An 18,210-nucleotide genomic window follows, 5' to 3' on the forward strand; every position below is an offset into this window, starting at 1 on the left:
GTGATATCCCCAAAGGAAACTTGGAGAAGGTCTCTTCCCCTGGTGGAGAGAGGATGATGCTGACACCTGCCACCTTCCCCCAGCCAGAGTGGACACCCCTCTCCTACCATCACTACCTGGGCTCAGCAACCCAAGCCCCTCCCTGAGGCTCTTGTCTCCTCCTAATCTTTTTAGCATGGTTTCCTATGAAAACCACCTTCTCGGAGTACAGTGTGTTCCCCAAGTTTGCACCTCCTGGGCAAGAGAGGGTGGAGGCACTCTGCCTGCTACTCATAGGCATTACATCTCTCTGTGCTCCAGGGGAAGCTGGCCTTGATAGATTTGGTCCAGGTTTCTTAAAACCATGTATTTTATTTTATTTATTTATTTATTTGTTTGTTTGTTTGAGACAGAGTGTCACTATGTTGCCCTCAGGAGAATGCTATGGTGTCACAGCTCACAGCAAGCTCAAATTCTCAGGCTTAAGAGATTCTCTTGTCTCAGACTCCCAAGTAGCTGGGACTACAGGTGCCTGCCACAACGCTCAGCTATTTTTTGTTGCAGTTGTCATTGTTGCTTAGCTGGCCCGGGCCAGGTTCCAACCCGGCACCCTTGGTGTATGTGGCTGGCTCCGTAACCACTGTGCTATGGAGAGCCAAGCCTAAAACCATGCATTTTAAACTTGTGTTCTGTTTTTCCAAATCTCCATTCTGCTGGATGGAACTGGAAGAGGGCCACATGTTCAAAGGTCTTGATGACTGACAAGTGTTTGAAAGGCCAAAAAGGAAGTTGAACCAGGCAGACCAGCTCTACCTACCCCCAGGGAATTGGGCTCATGTCATTTACCAAGAGAGCAGAGCCCAACCCCATGCTGGCCGTGTGTGGAACTAAACCTCATTGTCTTGGGACACAGTATGCAGTACCTGGTAACAACATGGAAATATTTTTCAAAACTAACAGGAAGGGTTCAGAATAGCACTTTGAGGTGTGAGGGAAGAAAGGTACAGACTTTGCATATTTTTTTTAAACTCTGCAAGGTAGGCCGATGGTGGCAACACTGAGGTTAATTAGAATTGCAAATATGGATCTTTGAGATTGCCCAAAAACTCACCCTTGAAAACAAGTAGGGCACTATCTCCCAACTTTTTCCAAGGTTTTGTTTGTTTGTTTGTTTGTTTAGAGCCAGAGTCTCACTTTGTCACTCTTGGTAGAGTGCTGTGGCGTCACAGCTCACAGCAACCTCCAGTTCTTGGGCTTAGATGAACCAGTGGTCTAGATCTTCAGATTGTGGTTGTCAAGACTCAGACACTTGGCCATCTTTAATCCCACCTCTTCTCCCCACTTGTACCACAGAAGAAGACTTGGTCCTGTCTTCCAAAAATAATCAGAAACCTTACTACCCACCTCAAGTCTGGTCAGGGTGTGCTAGACCACTGTGGGAAAGCCCAGAGTTCTCGGGACATACCAAGGCCAGGCCTCTAGGGCATCTCAGTTAGCAGAAGTGAAGAGACTCTGTCCTCGCAACAGAGAGCTCTGTGGCTGTCCACCTAGGCTTTGTGCTAAGAGCAGGCCAGAGAGAATAGATTCCAGCCCCCAGCTGCACTCAGTCCCCATTGCATAAGCCGGTAAGAGGGCATGAGGACCCCTGTCCACCAATGTTATATTAAGTTAAAATACAGGAGTATGGGGGAAGAGCCAAAGGGAAGACCCCACCCAGAGCTACACGAGTGCTGCCCACCCACCCACCCATGCAACTGCCTCTGCAGAGATGGGCTGGGTCATTCAGGTTGACCTTTCCTCTCCTTGAAGGCAGGAATCACAGCCGTCTTGTATGATTTTCTATCCCCATGGGCTCAGGACCTTGCCTGGAGCAGACAGGGGCTCTGTAGGGGGGGGGGTGCAGGTTGGAATCCCTTGCCAGTTTCCAGAGCCAAGGAAGCTCTGTATAAAATAACAATGGTGTGAAGAATGACAGCCGAAATAAGCTATTTGTTCCCTCTCTGAGCTGCAACTCCATGGTGTTTGGTCTGGTAAAGAAATGTTTGGGTCAGAAGCCCACAAACTTTTGGACTTTACGTGCAAAGTTGGGCCTCCCTGGTGCGGAAGGCCCCTGGGAAGCCCAGTTCTGTGCCCTGAAGGCTAAATTCCCAGCATCCATCCACACGCAAGATGAAGGGAACTATCAGGACATCCCAAAGTGATTAAATACTCAAAGGTCCAAAGTGTGACAGAGGCAATGTTCAGTAATTGCCACCAAGTGATAGCAACTGCCCTCGGTAATTCTTCCCCCTCCTTTTTCCTCCATCTTAATAAACTATCATGTCAAGCCATTGGAAAGACTTATAAAACCAGTCTGAGGCAGTCCTAACTCGGGACTTTAAGGAGGTAGTTGTGCACATTTCTGCCTTTGTCAGATCTGCAGATACCCAGATTTACTGCACTGGACATGCAAAGCCCTAAAAAGATTTTCCTTTCTCCGTCTCTCTTAGTAAGTATATTAATGAATTAAAAATCCTCTGAAAATTACACATTGCTAGAGAAAAAGAAGTTATTACAAAAATCATGTTCCTCCAAAAGAAAGAAAAGAGCAATACAGAAGAAAAATAAGGTGATTTCTCCTTCACCTCTCACAAATTCTTCTTTTTTATAAGCGTGCAATGACCAACTGGTAACCTCGCTTGCCCTGCAGATAAGTGTCTGAGTGAATTTGGGTCTCATGTCATCCTTCCAGGCTCCTGGCCATCCCCTCCTTCCCAGGCCACATTAATTAATAGTTAAAATGTTGGTTATGGCTAAGCACAGTGGCTCACACCTGTAATCCCAGCACTTTGGGAGGCCAAGGCAGGAGGAATCATTTGAGGCCAGGGATTTAAGATATTAAAAAATTAGCCAGTGTGGTCGTGGACACCTGCAGTGTCCCAACTACCCAGTAGGCTGAGGCAGGAGGATCGCTAGAGCCCAGGAGTTCAAGTCTGCAGTGAGCTGAGATGGTCCCACTGCACTCCAGCCAGGGTGACAGAGTAAGATCCTTTCTAAAAGTAAAAACAACAAAATAAGAAATTTAAAATGCTGACTGTAGACACTTCAGTGTTTTGACAAAGCTCAAGTTGCCTCCCTGACTCTGTGACTGGGACTAGTCCTCAGCTCTAAAGTGAAAAACCAGGAGGAAGAAAAGCCCAAATTCTCAGAAATACACACATCTATATACATTCAAATAAAAAAAATTAGAGACAAGGCAAAGGTGTGCATACGTGTATGCACAGACACACACACACACCTCCCTAAGCCTGACCTCCAAACAATCATTAGACAAAATCTATCCTTCTGATGCTTCCGAAGTGAGGGGCTTCCCTTACCGTTCTGGACCACGCTGATAAGGGTGACGATGGCCAAGAGGACAACACTGCCCACAGTTTCTTGATCCATGTTAGCTTCAGGCTCTCCAGTGAGGACAGCTGTGGCTCTGGCACGGCAGCCTGCCCTGAGCAGGAAGGGGAAGTGAGAGTCTGCACTCTGCCTTTCATCATTAGGATGGCCCAAGCTCTCCAGCACAATTACCCAGTGCCGCCTTCGTCGTCCTCGCCTTTTTTTAACTAGCCACAAAGTGCCCTGTCTGTTGATCAGCGTGACCTGCCAGGAGAAGCAGGGCTTGGGAGGGGGGGAGCTGGCACACTGCCTTGTCACAGAACACTGTCCCAGAATGAATCCTGGACCCAAGACCCTGCCCAGCATGAACCCGGGGCAGAGAGCAGAGAATCTGGGAGGCGCTGTCATCTCTGACATGAGCAAAGAGGAAGAAGGGAAAGAAAAACGAAATTTTTGTTTTATTTATAGATCACCAAAATGATCTATGTCCTTAGTACTATCCTTTTTTCCCTTGAATTCCAGGACAGAAATGAGCACTTAACACATAGTAGGGCCCAGAGTGGCAGCCACATAAGGCTGGAAGGAAGAAAGGATGATGAAACAGGGATGTCTCCATTTCTGCGGGAAAATAGGAATGAAAGGAGTAAATGGATTAAACCAAAGAATTAAAATGAAACCAAAAGGTTTAGGTAAGGAGCAGCGAGGAGTTACAGGCGACCCCGAGGAAAACTTTCAAACAGAGAGTGTTAAACGCACAACTGGCTTTTCTGCAGGAATTACAGAAACACCTTCCCTGAAATTCTTTCCAACTTAATAAGAAGAGAAGAGGAGCTGTGCTGTCTGAGTGTAACCTGCTCTCTGAACAAATTTCAATGATTCCTATATGGTTTTTAATAATTTTCCCCCTTAACTATTTGACCTTCTGAGTTATTTCCTAGAAATGGTGGATGTTCTGTAGAACAAAGGAGCTGAGATTCTGAAGGCCTCTGGGAAGACTTACAGACCTCCAAATTCACCATCCCCCACAACCTGCCCCAAGGAGGCCACTCTTTTAAAAGCCCGTGATGGAGATTAGGAGATCAGGGAGACGGATTTAAGGCATCTACTCCCCTTCTCCCAACAAAGCGTCTGTTTCCGAAACATTCCTATCTTCCTTGGCAACTCTGGGTATCTCGATAATTGGATCTTTGTGAAAGGAGCAAGTGGACCTAGGCTGAAACCCTTTTTGCAGTTTTGAAAACATGAGCAGATGTAAGAGTGAGCCTGCTGGGTGGGCTAGAGGGTCGCCTGAGTTTCTGGTATTCTACTGCAGTGGTCCCCAACTTTTTGACACCAGGGACTGGTTTCATGGAAGATAATTTTTCCGTGGACAAGGGGTGGGGGGATTAGACTCTCATAAGGAGCATGCAACCTAGATCCCTCACATGCACAGTGTACAGTAGGGTTGGAGCTTCCATGAGAGTGTGATGCCCTCACTGAAGTGACAGGAGGCAGAGCTCAGGCAGTGATGAGCGCAATGGGGAGTGGCTATAGACACAGATGAAGCTTCACTAGCTGGTCCCGCTGTTCACGTACTGCTGTGCAGCCCTGTTCCTAACAGGCCACAGACAAGTACCAGTCCATGGCCCAGGGTTGGGGACCACATTTCTACAAGGCAGTTTTCTCAGTGTGTATAGCAGTCCCTCAGAGATTCCTGAAATCTCTGTCCTGGACTCAACTATATGGCCTTGATTAAGAGGTGCTGTTTATCAAAACTTCACGTAGAAAGAGAATGTGGGCTGCTGTAATTAGTGGTGACAAAAAGATGCAGCTCAGCATGGGAGAGGCCAGAAGAGTTCACACCCTCATGTGCAAGGTGGCAGAGGCCGGCTTGGGTGTCCAGGATACAACTTTGAGAGAGAGGTTGATGGAGGCAATGTGCAGAGTTGGAAATGCTGGAGCCAAGAGCTAGGGCAGGGGATGCTCTCTGAGTACCTGAGGGTATAGAATTTATGTTAGCCACGGCTTTCATGAGAAACAGAAACAGAACAAATATACATATATGTGTGCGTGTGTGTGTGTGTGTGTGTGTGTGTGTATACAAGGTCTGGCAATTAAGTTTGTAAGCTCATCTTAGAAAAAGTGCTACATGCATAGTACCTCGCTGCTGAATATCACAACAGTCCAAGTCCTCCCTTGGGAAGCTCCCCAGTGCCTCGTCCATCCTTCAAAGCATTTGTGGAACTCTTTTTCTGGAATGGCCAGCAGAGCTATTGTGGTATTACCCTTGATGTCCTGAATGTCATCAAAAATGGTTTCCTTTCAACATTTCCTTTCTCTTCAGGTAAAGGAAAAAAGTCATTGAGGGATCAGGTGAGCGGGAAGGATGTTCCAATACAGTTATTTGTTTACTGAGTAAAAAGTCCCTCACCGACAGTGTGAGCTGGCGCACTGTCATGATGCAAGAGCCAGGCAGGAGTTGTCGGTGACAAGTTCAGGTCATTCTCATCTTTTTCATGCAGCATTTTTAGTACTTCCAAGTAGTAAACTTCGTTACCTGCTTGTCCAGTTGGTATAAATTCATAATGAAAAATCCCTCTGATATCAAAAAAGGTTAGCAATGTCATTTTGACTCTTGATTTGGACTGACGGAACTGTTTTGGTTGTAGAGAATTACCTGCCTTCTACTGTGCACTAATACTTTGTTTCAGGGTCGTATCGGAACACCCATGTTTCATCACTAGTGACAGCACAGCCCAAAATGTCTTCTTGGGTCTCCAAAAGGTCTTGGTAAGCTTCAACTCTTCTTTGCTTTTGTTCATCAGTGAGCTCCTTTGGGACCATTTTTGTACCTTCTTTCTCATTCCCAGATTTTCAGTTAGAATTTTCCTGTTTCTCTATCAATGTTTACTTGATCTGCTATGCTTCTCACAGTCAGCTGATGATCTTGACACCATTTCAACAAATTTTTGTAATGTTTTCATTAGTTCTGCTCATTACTGGTCGCCCTGACCTCTCGTCATCAGTGATGCTTTCTCTCCCCTCAGAAAAACATTTAATTCATTTTCACACTACTATTTTCTTCATGGCATTATCCCCACAAAGTTGTATTAAAATGTCCCTGATTTCACTTCCACTCTTGCCAAGTTGAACAAGAAATGTAATGCTTGACTTTTGCTCTAATATAAGCTCAGCAAGACACCGTCACACATCGACACAAACACAGCTGTGAGACACTGATATACCAAGGTTAGGAAATATTTCTGAATTGTTTGTACAGTGCTGCCAACATAAGCACACTCATACATAAGAGGAGCTTCATAGAGAAATTAATGCATACAGGAAGACCACAAAGTCCCATGATTTGCCATCTGCAAGCTGGAGACCAAGGAAAGCTGGTAGCATACAGCAGGCTGGGTTCCAAGGCCTGATGATCAGGGAGGACATGGCACAAGGCCCATTCTGAGTGCAAAAGCTGGACAAGCAGGAGCTCCAGGAGAAGATGGATGGACATCCCAGCTCAGGAAGAGGAGTGAATTCACCCTTCTGCCCCCTTTTTCTTCTATGGGGCCCTCAATGGATTGGACGGTGCCTGTCCATAGTGGTGAGGGTAGATCTTTACTCAAAGTACTGATTCAAATGCTAATCTGTTCTGGAAACACCCTCACAGACACACCCAGAAATAAAGTTTGACCAGCTATCTGGGCATTCTTCAGCCCAGCCAAACTGACATAAAATTAATCACCACAAAGTTATTACAGGACTGCTTACAAGGCTTAGTACTAGCAAGATTTGTATACTTAGTGAGATTTCATCTCATCTCATCTCATGCAGTTTGGTACATTTTAGGGGATATTTAAGTTTTGATAGCCAAGAAGTTTGAATATCCATAAAGAGTCAACCTATTTTTTTTTTTTTTTTTTGAGACAGGATCTTGCTCTATCGCCTATGCTGGAATACAGCAGCACAATCGTAGCTCACTGTAGCTGCAAACTCTAGGGTTCAGATGATAATCCCAGCTCAGCCTCCTATGTAGCTGGGACTATGAGCAGGTACCATCACAATTGGCTGATCATTTTTTCTTTTGTAGAGACTGAAGTATTGCTATGTTCTCCAGGCTGGTCTTGAATTCTTGGATTCAAACAGTCCTCCTGCCTTGGACTCCTAAAGTGCTAGGATTACAGGTATGAGCCACCGTACTTGACTAAGAGTTAGCCCTCTAATACTCACCATGTATTAGTGGCAATGCCTGAGAAATGAAGGTCAGTTCCTTAAAAAGTAGTTCATGGGCTGGGTACGGAAGGCTTATGCCTGTAATCCCAGCACTTTGAGAGGCTGAGGGAGGAGGATCACTTAAGCTCAGGAGTTGAAAGGCTTCCATGAGCTATGATCACACCAGAGCACTCCAGCCTGGGTGACAGAGCAAGACTTCATCATTAAAAAAAAAAAGTAGTCTAGTTCTAACCAGCGACAAGCAACAGAAATTTAGCTCAAACTAACTTGGGCAAAAAGAAAATATCTTGGCTCAAAGAATCCAAAATAACTAAGCAACACAAAATTGAAAAGAGCAAAAATGTGGCTGGGTCTTGGAACCAGGCGGTTTTCTCTCTCTCTCTCTTTGCTTTCCCCATCCTCTCCTTTCTTTACCCCTCTCTCTCCACCCCTCTTTTTACCTCTCTCTCTCTTCAGCTTCTCTTAACATGTCAGACTTAATCTCTCTGTGAAGTTCTCTGTTCTCCAAACGGTAGAATATATCTCCACCTAGAACTCTGAAATGTCACAGCTACAGCTTCTGCCATCTGTCACGGACTGATTTCTATCATCTAAACACTTAGGATCGCCTTGCTGCCCCGGGCTGGCCAGGTGCCCGTTCCTGGGAGGTCAAGCAATGGCAGGAGAACGAAGAACCTGGTAGTTCCCACAGTCAGCATATTGTTGAGGGGCCTGATCCCTAAAGAAATATTAGGGGTGCTGAGTATTTACTAGTGTCCATCACCTAAATCTCATATTAAAATTGCCGGTTTTGAAAGAAGTTTCCCTATCTTACACCCTGCTGCCTTCCAAGCTCATCCCCATCTCCTTCCTATGCTGGTGTTCATGTTCATGGTGTGCAGATACGTGCCGATGTGTCGGCACATGGAAAACAGCACCCACAGGACACACCGAGGGAGAAAAAGGTCCAGTAGTTTTCACGTTAGAATCCCCAGAAGGAGCCTGCGGGGGGTTCAAGGGCACCCCCTCTGAGCTCCTTGGAGTCACCCCACCCACCAGCATCATGGTGAGCACGTGCAGGGGCCCATCTGGCGCTGCGAGCCCACTTCACCTGTGAGAAGCCTGTTAATAGTCAGCCGAGATGGCCATTAAATTACAGAGAGCACATTAAGATTCCGGCTGCATGCAGAGGAACACTTATCAGAGGTGAAACCTGGAAATGCCATTCATCTCAATAGAAAGCTGCTGAGACAGGAAAAAAAAGACGAGAGGCACAGGGAGGGGTGAGTGGGGGGAATACAGCCAACCTGCGGATCCCACACAAGGTGCCCACAGCCGCCCTGGGTGAGCCAAACACAGCCAGCGTCCCAAGGCACCAAGCGGCTGGGGCTGGGGACCTAGCTTGTGCCTGGACTGCACCCAGGGCTTCACATTTGCTCCTCAATGCAAGCCTTGGGGGGACAAATTATTCCCCCATTGCCCAAAAGGTAAAACTGAGGTTCAGAGAAGTTTAACAAATGTGGCTAAGAACATACAAGTAGCAAGGAACAGAAGAAGGGTTCAAACCCAGGCCAGTCCAGCCTCTAAGTCTGGGGTTTAAACTCCCTAAGTGCTGCTACTGGAATCCTTTTTAGAACTTGAATTCCCCTGATCCTTCTGCACCTGTTCTTGGCAGTGCCCCCATAGGATAGCCAATTGAGCAATGGTCCTGCAGCCCCGAAGAGAGGTTTTTACAAAGGAAAAAAAGGTAAACATATATACTTCATGGGAAACAGCATATCCCCAAGACACCTGACCATTTGTAAAGGTAATTTAACCAGAGACATCCCACAGCCACAAGGCTGTGTGCACGGCCCTCCCATCCTACCCCTGCTCCCGTTGCCCTCAGTAATAACGCATATGCTGGGCTGATCTGTGTGTGACAGGTTAGTTAGACAAATGTGCTGGGAGTAAGGAAGGATAATTAGCACATTCATTAATTAGAGTACTGTTAGTAGTTTCACTGTGAAGGACAACCATTTGTCAATAGAGATCAGGACAGCTGGGGCCAAGTAGCAACTCAAGGGGGCAACAATTCAGGATGGTAGTGGCACTGACCAGCTGCTATTAAAAGCATGGGAGCTGCCCATATATTTGGCGTAAACACGCCTCCATCACCATGGCAACATGAGGCCATCATGCCTGGCTGTCAGGCAATGACATTCGTGTATCCTTCATCCTCACTTCAGGGCACATGTTGCCATCTCACGACATCACTTCCCATTTAAGGTTGCCCCTGTGCTCATCAGGACAAGGATTTGCCTATACACAGGTGTGAGGGAGAGGGAACATGAGGTGGGGTCAATGCCAGGTGGGGCAAAGAGATGTAGCACAAATATCAGCAGTCCTCTTCATTTCAATTAGCCTAAAGAATATTCAGAGCAATACTGACCTGAAAGATAAGTGATATGAACAAAGATATCAGCCATGAGCTGTTCCAGATGTCTCACGATGATAGTCTTTGAAAGAAGCAAGTCAGCCTGGTTAAAGTGTTATTTCTCCTACCCTGGCCACAATCACATGGCCTTTCCTTCTGTGATAACCCCTCGTTCTGAATTGAATCCAACTAAATTGAGATGAATCCTCATGCCATTCTGTAGATGAGGAAGAAAGAGTGAATTACTGTAACCTCAAGCGCTATTGATTAAATTCCACACATGTTCAGGACACTGAGTTAGGTGCTTTAAGGATTTGACCTCCATTCTCTAGAATCTTAAGTTGTAAGTTGGTCATACCAGTGCAAAGCAAGCAAAGAAAAGAGAGTCCACAGCCATTCACACAACAGGCAGCAGAAAACCCACATAGTATTCACATAAGCTCTTCTCTTTCCTACAACAAATACATACAACAAAGTATACTGTTTTTGAGTTTGTAGGAAAAGGACACAAGTGATTCCTAAGAATGGAAAACCCTGTTCAGTATGCTGTGTATGGAAACGAAGGTTGGACCTGGATTCCCCACCTTGTGGGCCCTCTATGGAAAGGTCAGTGTTGGGCACGACCCGCCTCAGAAACATTCAGTTCTAGCAGGATTAAAACTTGGGATGCTCATATATATTCAGCTGATTTTTTACAAAGTAATTCAATGGGGAAAGGAAAGGCTTTTTAACGGATGTTAGGACAACTGGATATTCGTAGGGGAAAGAAAGTGAAACTTGGCTCTTCCCAAAACTCACACACACTACAACTAGAAGTGAGTCTTAAACCTAAACAGAAAAGCTAAAAATGTAAAGCTTCTGAAAGGAAACACAGGAGAAAGTCTTCACAATCATGAATAAGGCAAATATTTTTTAGATAACACAAAAAGCACGAACCGTATAAGAAAAAAAATCAATAAATTAGACTTCATCAAAATATAAAACTTCTGGCTCAGCATCCATTAGCACAGCAGTTACAGCACCAGCCACATACACCAAGGCTGGTGGGTTCAAACCTGGCCCAGGCCAGCTAAACAATGACAACTGCAACAAAAAAATAGCTGGGCATTGTGGGAGGCACCTGTAGTCCCAGCTACTTGGGAGGCTGAGGCAAGAGAATCACTTAAACCCAAGAGTTTGAGGTTGCTGTGAGCTGTGATGTCATAACACTCTACCCAGGGTGACATAGTGAGACTCTGTCTCAAAGAAAAAAAATATATATAAATATATATATATATGTATGTATATTCTACCCTTCAAAAGACGCCATTAGGAAAATAAAAGGCAAGCCACAGGCAGGGATAAAATATTTGCGGTACAAATCTGACAAAGAATTTATATCCAGAATATACACATATTTCCTATATTACCATAGGTGGATGAAAAGATGTTAAACATCATTAGTCATCAGGGAAATACAAATTAAAACCACAATAAGGTCACAATATTCATGTATTAAACTGTTAGTGAGGGTGTGGGGCAACGGGAACTCTCGTCCACTACTGGTGAATGGGAATGTAAAATGGTAAATATAAAAATGGCAACATGTTAGAAAGATTTGGCCATTTCTTGAAAACTTAACATGCACTTACCATCCCATCTACCGTAGCAACTCCACTGAGCTATTTCTTCAAAAGAAATGAAAATACGTGTTCTAGATCAGTCATGATTTGCCCAGAGAAGATAGAACCACTGGAAGCTATTTTATATACTTCTAAGTATATATACACACATTTCAAAGGGACTTGTTATAAGGACTTGACCTTGTGGGTGTAAGCAGGGGTGTACTCCCTCTAAAATCTGTGGGGAAGGATTCTTCCTTGCCTTCTCCTGGCTTCTGATAATGATCCTTGGCGTTCAGTCTCTGTCCTCATCACCACATGTGTCACATGGTGTGACACCTCTTGTTTTCACCTGGTATCATCTCATTTTTCACATGACCATAGTGTAAGGACAGCAGTTATATTGACATAGGGGCCTACACTACCCCCATAGGACCTCGTCTTAATTAAATTTACAATGACCGTATTTCCAAATAATACCGCATTCTGAAGCCCTGCGGGTTAGGACTTCCATATATCTTTCAAAGGTGGGCACAATTCAACCCTGACCGTGAGTCTACCGTTACCATGCCAGAGCTGAAGGCCAAACTCCAAAGAACAGGCTACCAGGAAGGAAAGAGGGACACAAAGTGTAGGAAGCCAGAACAACCCAAAACGTCAAGGCTGACCTATTACCAAAATCAATGAATATGAATAACACAGAACAGGCTGGAACCTGTGCCTACCCCTGACGTGAAGCGCCAACTTCAGTGAAGGAGACTTCCTGCAGGAGAATCTGAGCCCCTCAGCACAGGGCAGTAGAGACACGGAAGGGTTTTCTGGAAGAAGCTGGAAGAGCTGTGGGTTCAGCCACTGTCCTAAGCCACCCAATTAAGCTGTCAGATTATCGACAGTGTGTGGCAGAACCCTGTGCCCTGCCTGGCCCAGTGAGCCTAAAAAGAAGTTGCTTCTCCATTTTCACCTTCCTAACTGATATGAAATGTCTCCCATGGCCTGCACTAATCCAGAAGTATACAGGGAAGGGAATTTGGGGAAACATGGCTCCAGCCCAGGCAAGTTGATGTGACACATGTCTACTACACACCATGGTCCACCTTGTGCCGCCCCCAGCATCCACACACACCCCTTCAACCATTCCAGTTTCATTTTCCAAGAAGATAGTGGCAAAATCTTGCTTTGGTCTTAACCTAATGAAATACTCTCATCCAACAGAAAACACACTGACCCCCTCCCAAAAAGAAGATACAAATCTCTGTATTCATCTTTGGGTGACGTTCATTTTGCTTGTAACTGAGTCATATTCTCTTTTTTGACTTACTGTAATTTAAATACCGAGACATAAAGTTAAGTACTATTAACACATATCATGTCATAATATGGGAGGGAAATTGAATAGAGAAATAGAAAAAAACTAGTGTATATATGTACAAATATGGGCAAGATGCAGTGGCCCACACCTGTAACCACAACACTCTGGGAGACTGAGGCAGGAAGACTGCTTGAGATCAGGAGTTCAAGACCAGCCTGAGCAAGAGCAAGACCCTGTCTCTACTTAAAAATAGAAAAATTAGCCAGAGTGTTGTGGCAGGTGTCTGGATTCCCAGCTATTTGGGAGGCTGAGGTAGGAGGGTTGCTTGAACCCAAGAGTTGGAGGCTGCTGTGAGCTATCATGACGCCATGGCACTCCAGCATAAGCAACAGAGTGAAACCCTATCTAAATGTATATATGTGTGTTTATGTACATGTACCTATACATACGTATATATGTACAAACATATCTATATCAAAATTTAAAAATTCAGCACCCTTTATAGTCCTCATTCCTAAAACTGGTTATGTGGTTGTTAACTTACATTTATAGTTACTTTCCACTACTCATTCAATATTCCCTTGCCCTTTAACAAGCACCTGAAAGGGTCCACGTTCCCTGCCTGGTGAGATGACCTCATTCCTGTAGGGTCTGACCCATTATCAGTCCTCTTTGTACTAGAATGCTTTCATTTTCCTTTGACACTCATCACAGGACTTGGGGTACATACTCCTCACCCCTGCTATGTAGTGGCAGTCCAATTTCCCCTTAGTAAACAGGATCAACCATCCCAGATGGAAATGAATCCCTTTCTTTGCCTGTTGATTCACTGGCATGAGGAGATGGCAAACTTATCTTTCAATTTAATGGAACCATCATTGTGTTCCTTCATGGAAGCTAAGCTTAGTTTCTCATAGAAACTGAGATTTCTTGACTAGCAGAGCCGAAGGTTGCAGAGATAGAAAGAAGAAATTCACTGCTGGAACACCACGGGTAATAGTAAGGAAAGCCACTCTCATTTTCACCGCATGATTCCTGGACCCACGAATCCTGACTGCGGGAGCAATGGCATCACCTATGGGTCACTGACTTAGAGTACACATGGAATCCTGGAGGACATGACCGCCGACTGGCAAGGTGTTATCATGAAGCTGGTGCTGTAAGTGAGCCTTTAAAACCCATTCCACTCTGCTAATGTACCACCTGCTTCACCATAACCCCCATGAAGTCCACAATCCCACTGCTGCACTCCTGTGTTATACAATTGCTTCCTTGGTCAGAAGCAGTGGTGGATGGAATTTCATGGCCAATAAAATTAAGCCCATGGATGGCAGGTTTGGCAGAAACATTGTAGTCAAGGAAGGCAGACTACAAGGAACCCAGAGTAAGTGGCTGTTCCAGGGACAAAGTACTGCTACCCCTTCCACAAAGGAAGAGGTCCAGTGTGATCAACCTGCCACCAGGTACCTTTGTCCTCACCTAACCCAAGGAATGGTGCCGTCTGGGTATAGACTTCTACTCTTGGCAGATTGAGCACTCAGCAGTGGCTGGTGTGGAATTAGATGAGAGGAAATCCACATAGCCATGTCCACCTATGGCCCTGCCCCATGGCTAGCACACTGGCAAGCCCAGTGAGCAAGAGACCAGGGCAGCTGGGAAAGCGGCTAGGTGATGCTGTCAGGACTGATCACCTTGTTTATGTTATTATTAAAATTACTCTCTGCTCTGGCAGCTTTGGGTAAGTATTCATAGCACATACAAATTCTCCTAGTTTGTTGTATTCAGAGAGTTTTCTCCATAAGCCTCTTCTCCAGACCTACTTGTCACTAGTTTTCCAATCATGTCTCTTTGAAGTTCCCAACCATCAGATTAAGCCATTAGTCACTGTCTAGGATTTAGCATAAATCTGTACCCATGCCCAGCTTTTTTTCTAGGAAAAATGAACATCCTCCTGTACTGCTCTGACTTCCGCTTCCCGAAGCATTCCTGAGTGGAGCACTGCTGTACTAGCCACTTTGGGTAGTGCCTCACACTGTCAGACACCTGCAAGCCAAGCCCCAATTTCCTCAGTCAGCCGGTATGGGAAACTCCTCATGAGGCTATAAATATAATTGAGAGGGAGAGTCACCTTGGCAATAGCACTGGCCAAGGGCATGTTCAACTTGTTCATGCAACTTATTTGAGCCTGCAGGGCCTACTTGAACTTAATCTCATATTGCATTTGATGAGGGAATTCTTCTGTGTGCCCCCAACTATCTGGTTCAGATCAGATGACGCTCATTCATGACAAACAGCTCCACACTTGACAAATGGTGGCTCATGTTGACACAGTCAGTGTTTATTATCAACAACAGGCCAGAAAACATGTCTCATAAAGAGAACAGTTAGCCTCAGACGATGGCATAGCTTTGCTCCAAAACCCTTAGGTGCTATGCTGGGACTCACCAACAGAGGCCTGCCCAAGGTTCAAATAAGCATCTCTATCTGCCACTGACACATCAGTACCACTGGGTCTCGAAGTTCATTGGCAGAGTAGCCTGCACAGTTTATGGAGCCTCCACTGCTCTGGGGTCTCGTTCAAGACTCGTATCTTTTTAGGTTATTCAATACATGGGTTAAAGTAGTATGTCTCCAAAATCCAAACAGTTCCACTAAACATTGTACCTCTTTCTTTGTGACCAGGGGGAAGATGTGAGAATTTGTCCTTCAACTTGGAAGGAATAATTCACTGTGCCAGACTACGAAGAAATTTCACAGCAAAGATAGGACCCAGAATTTTTGTGGGATATATATCCACCCCACATCTGCACAAAGGTCTGTGTTATAATGTTTGTATTAATAGCAACTTTATTCAAAATAGCCCCAAACTGGGCACAACTCAAATGTCCCTAGTAGATGCATGAATGAACAAATCGTGGTACAGTCTAAAAGTGGAATAATCCAGTAACAAAAAGGAACAAACTACTGACACACACAGCATAGATGAATCTCAGAAGACACAAAAGAGCAAATGCTGTCCAATTCCATTTGCAGAAAACTCTAGGAAAGAGAAGTGTAATCCATAGTGACAGCAGATCAGGGGTGGCCTGGAGCTAGGGCTGGGGCTGGATGGGTACTGGGAAGGGGCACCAGGGAGCCTTTCTGGGGTGACAAAAATGTTCTATGTCTTTATTTTGGTGACAGTTACATGGATGTCCACATTTGTTAGAACTTGTCAAACTGTTCACTTGAAACAGGCACAGTTTATTTTATGTGAATTACGTCTCAGGAAAGTTGATTTTAAAAAAGAATTTCAAAAAAATTTTTAGCCAGATATGGTGGCATGTCCCTGGAGTTCCAGCTACTCAAGAGGTTGAAGTGGAAGGATGGCGTGAGCCCAGGAGTTGAAGGCCAGCCTAGGTAACATAATGAGACCGCATCTATAAGAAAAATTAAATGTCTACTCAACTTAGCAGTAATTTTTGGAGGTTAAAGTGAGTTGCATAGAAATAAAAATCACTCTATTAGTAAGCATTCAAGAAAGGAATTTATGGGGTGGTGCCTATGGCTCAGTGAGTAGAGCGCTGACCCCATATACCAAGGCTGACAAGTTCGAATTCAGCCCCAGCCAAACTGTAACAAAAAATAGCCAAGGTGTTGTGGTGGACACCTATAGTCCCAGCTACTCGGGAGGCTGACGTAAGAGAATTGCCTAAGCCCAAGAGCTGAGAGTTTGCTGTGAGCTGTGACGCCACAGCATTCTACTGTGAATGACAAAGTGAGACTCTGTCTCTTAAAAAATTAATTAATTAATTAATTAATTAAAATAAAGAAAGAAAGGAATTTATATTAATCAAACATGAAATGTATGGACTGGAGGATCTCCGGCTTTGGTGATAGAAGGCTCTATCACTCATTCTTTCTTCACAGGTCAGCCTTTAGAGCCAAACCATGTACCCAAATATCTTAGTACATATCCCTTGTTCCCCTGTTTGCTTTAGCCTCTATTTTAAGTAGTAACATGGTATGATTACCCATCTGTGATTCTTAAATAAGACGACCAGATGTCCTGGACTAGTCCAAATAATGAATAGATTTCACTTCTATAGAAAAGAATTGAGTGCTTGCTTTGCAGCACATGTACTAAAATTGGAACAATACAAAGAAGATTAGCATGGCCCCTGCACAAGGATGACATACAAATTTGTGAAACATTCCATAGTTTTCAAGTATCCAATGTACACAACACTAATATGAAACCAGTAGATGAACAAATACGTGCCCACACAAGAAAAAACACAATTACACTCAAGTGAGGGTTAGGAAGAGGAAAGAGGAGAAAGAGGAGAAGAGGGAGAGGATTGATGTGCCCCTGCCTAATAGGCACAATGTAAGGTTATAGGGCACATCCTCTGGGTGAAGGATACAACTACAACTTGGACTCTACCCAACAAACCCAAACAATGTAACCCTAATCATCTGTACCCTCATATTAATCTAAAATTTTTAAAAAGGAAGAAATGAATCAATGAAATAACTGTAAGTCACCACTGACCTCAGATCATCATCTATCTTTGACCTCAAGCCACCCAACTATGAGGTTGGATTACCTGCTCCATCCCACAAGGAAGTTGAGCATGAAAAAGGGCATCTAAAGGAAGGCATTAAACACAAATTCACTCAAAAAGGGAGACAATCAGTTAAAAAATAGGAGTTAAAAGATAGAAAGGGTTTTGTGAAATGAGGTCATTGTGTAACTAACTCCAAGCAAAAGTCCTAGGCACCAACCATTCTAAACCAAGAAAGAGTGAAACGGACCCAAGCCTGGGTCCTAGAGCACTGGGGGAGGACACAAATGGGATAGGAGCCTCACCCAAGAATGAGTAACTATAACTGACATTTATTGAGTGCTCACCTTTTGCCCAGAACTGTGCCAAGCATTCTGCATGCATTATGTCATAGTCCATTTTTCAAAGATGGAAACTGAGGTTCATAGTAACTTGCCCAAGATTACCAGCTAGCAAATGGTAGAAAGGCACAGAGAAACTGAGTCATTTTTCTGCTCCAACTTTCACCTTTTGTAGGCTCTGCTACCAGCTCTGATTCGCACATAAATTCTCAATTGGTTCATTTGAAATATGAATATTCTTTTTTTTTTTTTTTTTTTTTAGAGACAGAGTCTCACTTTATCACCCTTGGTAGAGTGCTGTGGTGCCACAGCTCACAGCAACCTCAACTCTGGGTATAGATGATTCTCTGGTCTCAGCCTCCCAAGTAGCTGGGACTACAGGTGCCCGTCACAATGCCCAGCTATTTTTTTGTTTCAGTTTGGCTGGGACTGGGTTCAAACCTGCCACCCTTGGCATATA

At 44.6% G+C, this 18,210-nt stretch overlaps 1 protein-coding gene and 1 non-coding gene across 2 annotated transcripts in view; one reads left to right on the plus strand and one right to left on the minus strand.

The window, feature by feature from the left end:
* Positions 1-3,453, minus strand: part of ALOX5AP (arachidonate 5-lipoxygenase activating protein) — a 25,300-nt gene extending 21,847 nt beyond the window's left edge. Inside the window, exon 1 of the mRNA XM_003797606.2 lies at positions 3,336-3,453. Coding sequence (XP_003797654.1) covers positions 3,336-3,405 — 70 coding nt within the window. The 5' untranslated portion in view covers positions 3,406-3,453. The remainder of the gene's footprint in view (positions 1-3,335) is intronic.
* Positions 3,454-16,961: 13,508 nt separating this feature from the next.
* Positions 16,962-17,067, plus strand: LOC111727741. Its single transcript, XR_002775214.1, has one exon. It is a non-coding gene; the product is annotated as a U6 spliceosomal RNA (small nuclear RNA).
* Positions 17,068-18,210: the final 1,143 nt, after the last annotated feature.

This window comes from Otolemur garnettii, unplaced genomic scaffold (genome assembly GCF_000181295.1).
Source record: "Otolemur garnettii isolate 467f Iridium unplaced genomic scaffold, OtoGar3 scaffold00120, whole genome shotgun sequence".
In the NCBI taxonomy this organism is placed as follows: domain Eukaryota; kingdom Metazoa; phylum Chordata; class Mammalia; order Primates; family Galagidae; genus Otolemur; species Otolemur garnettii.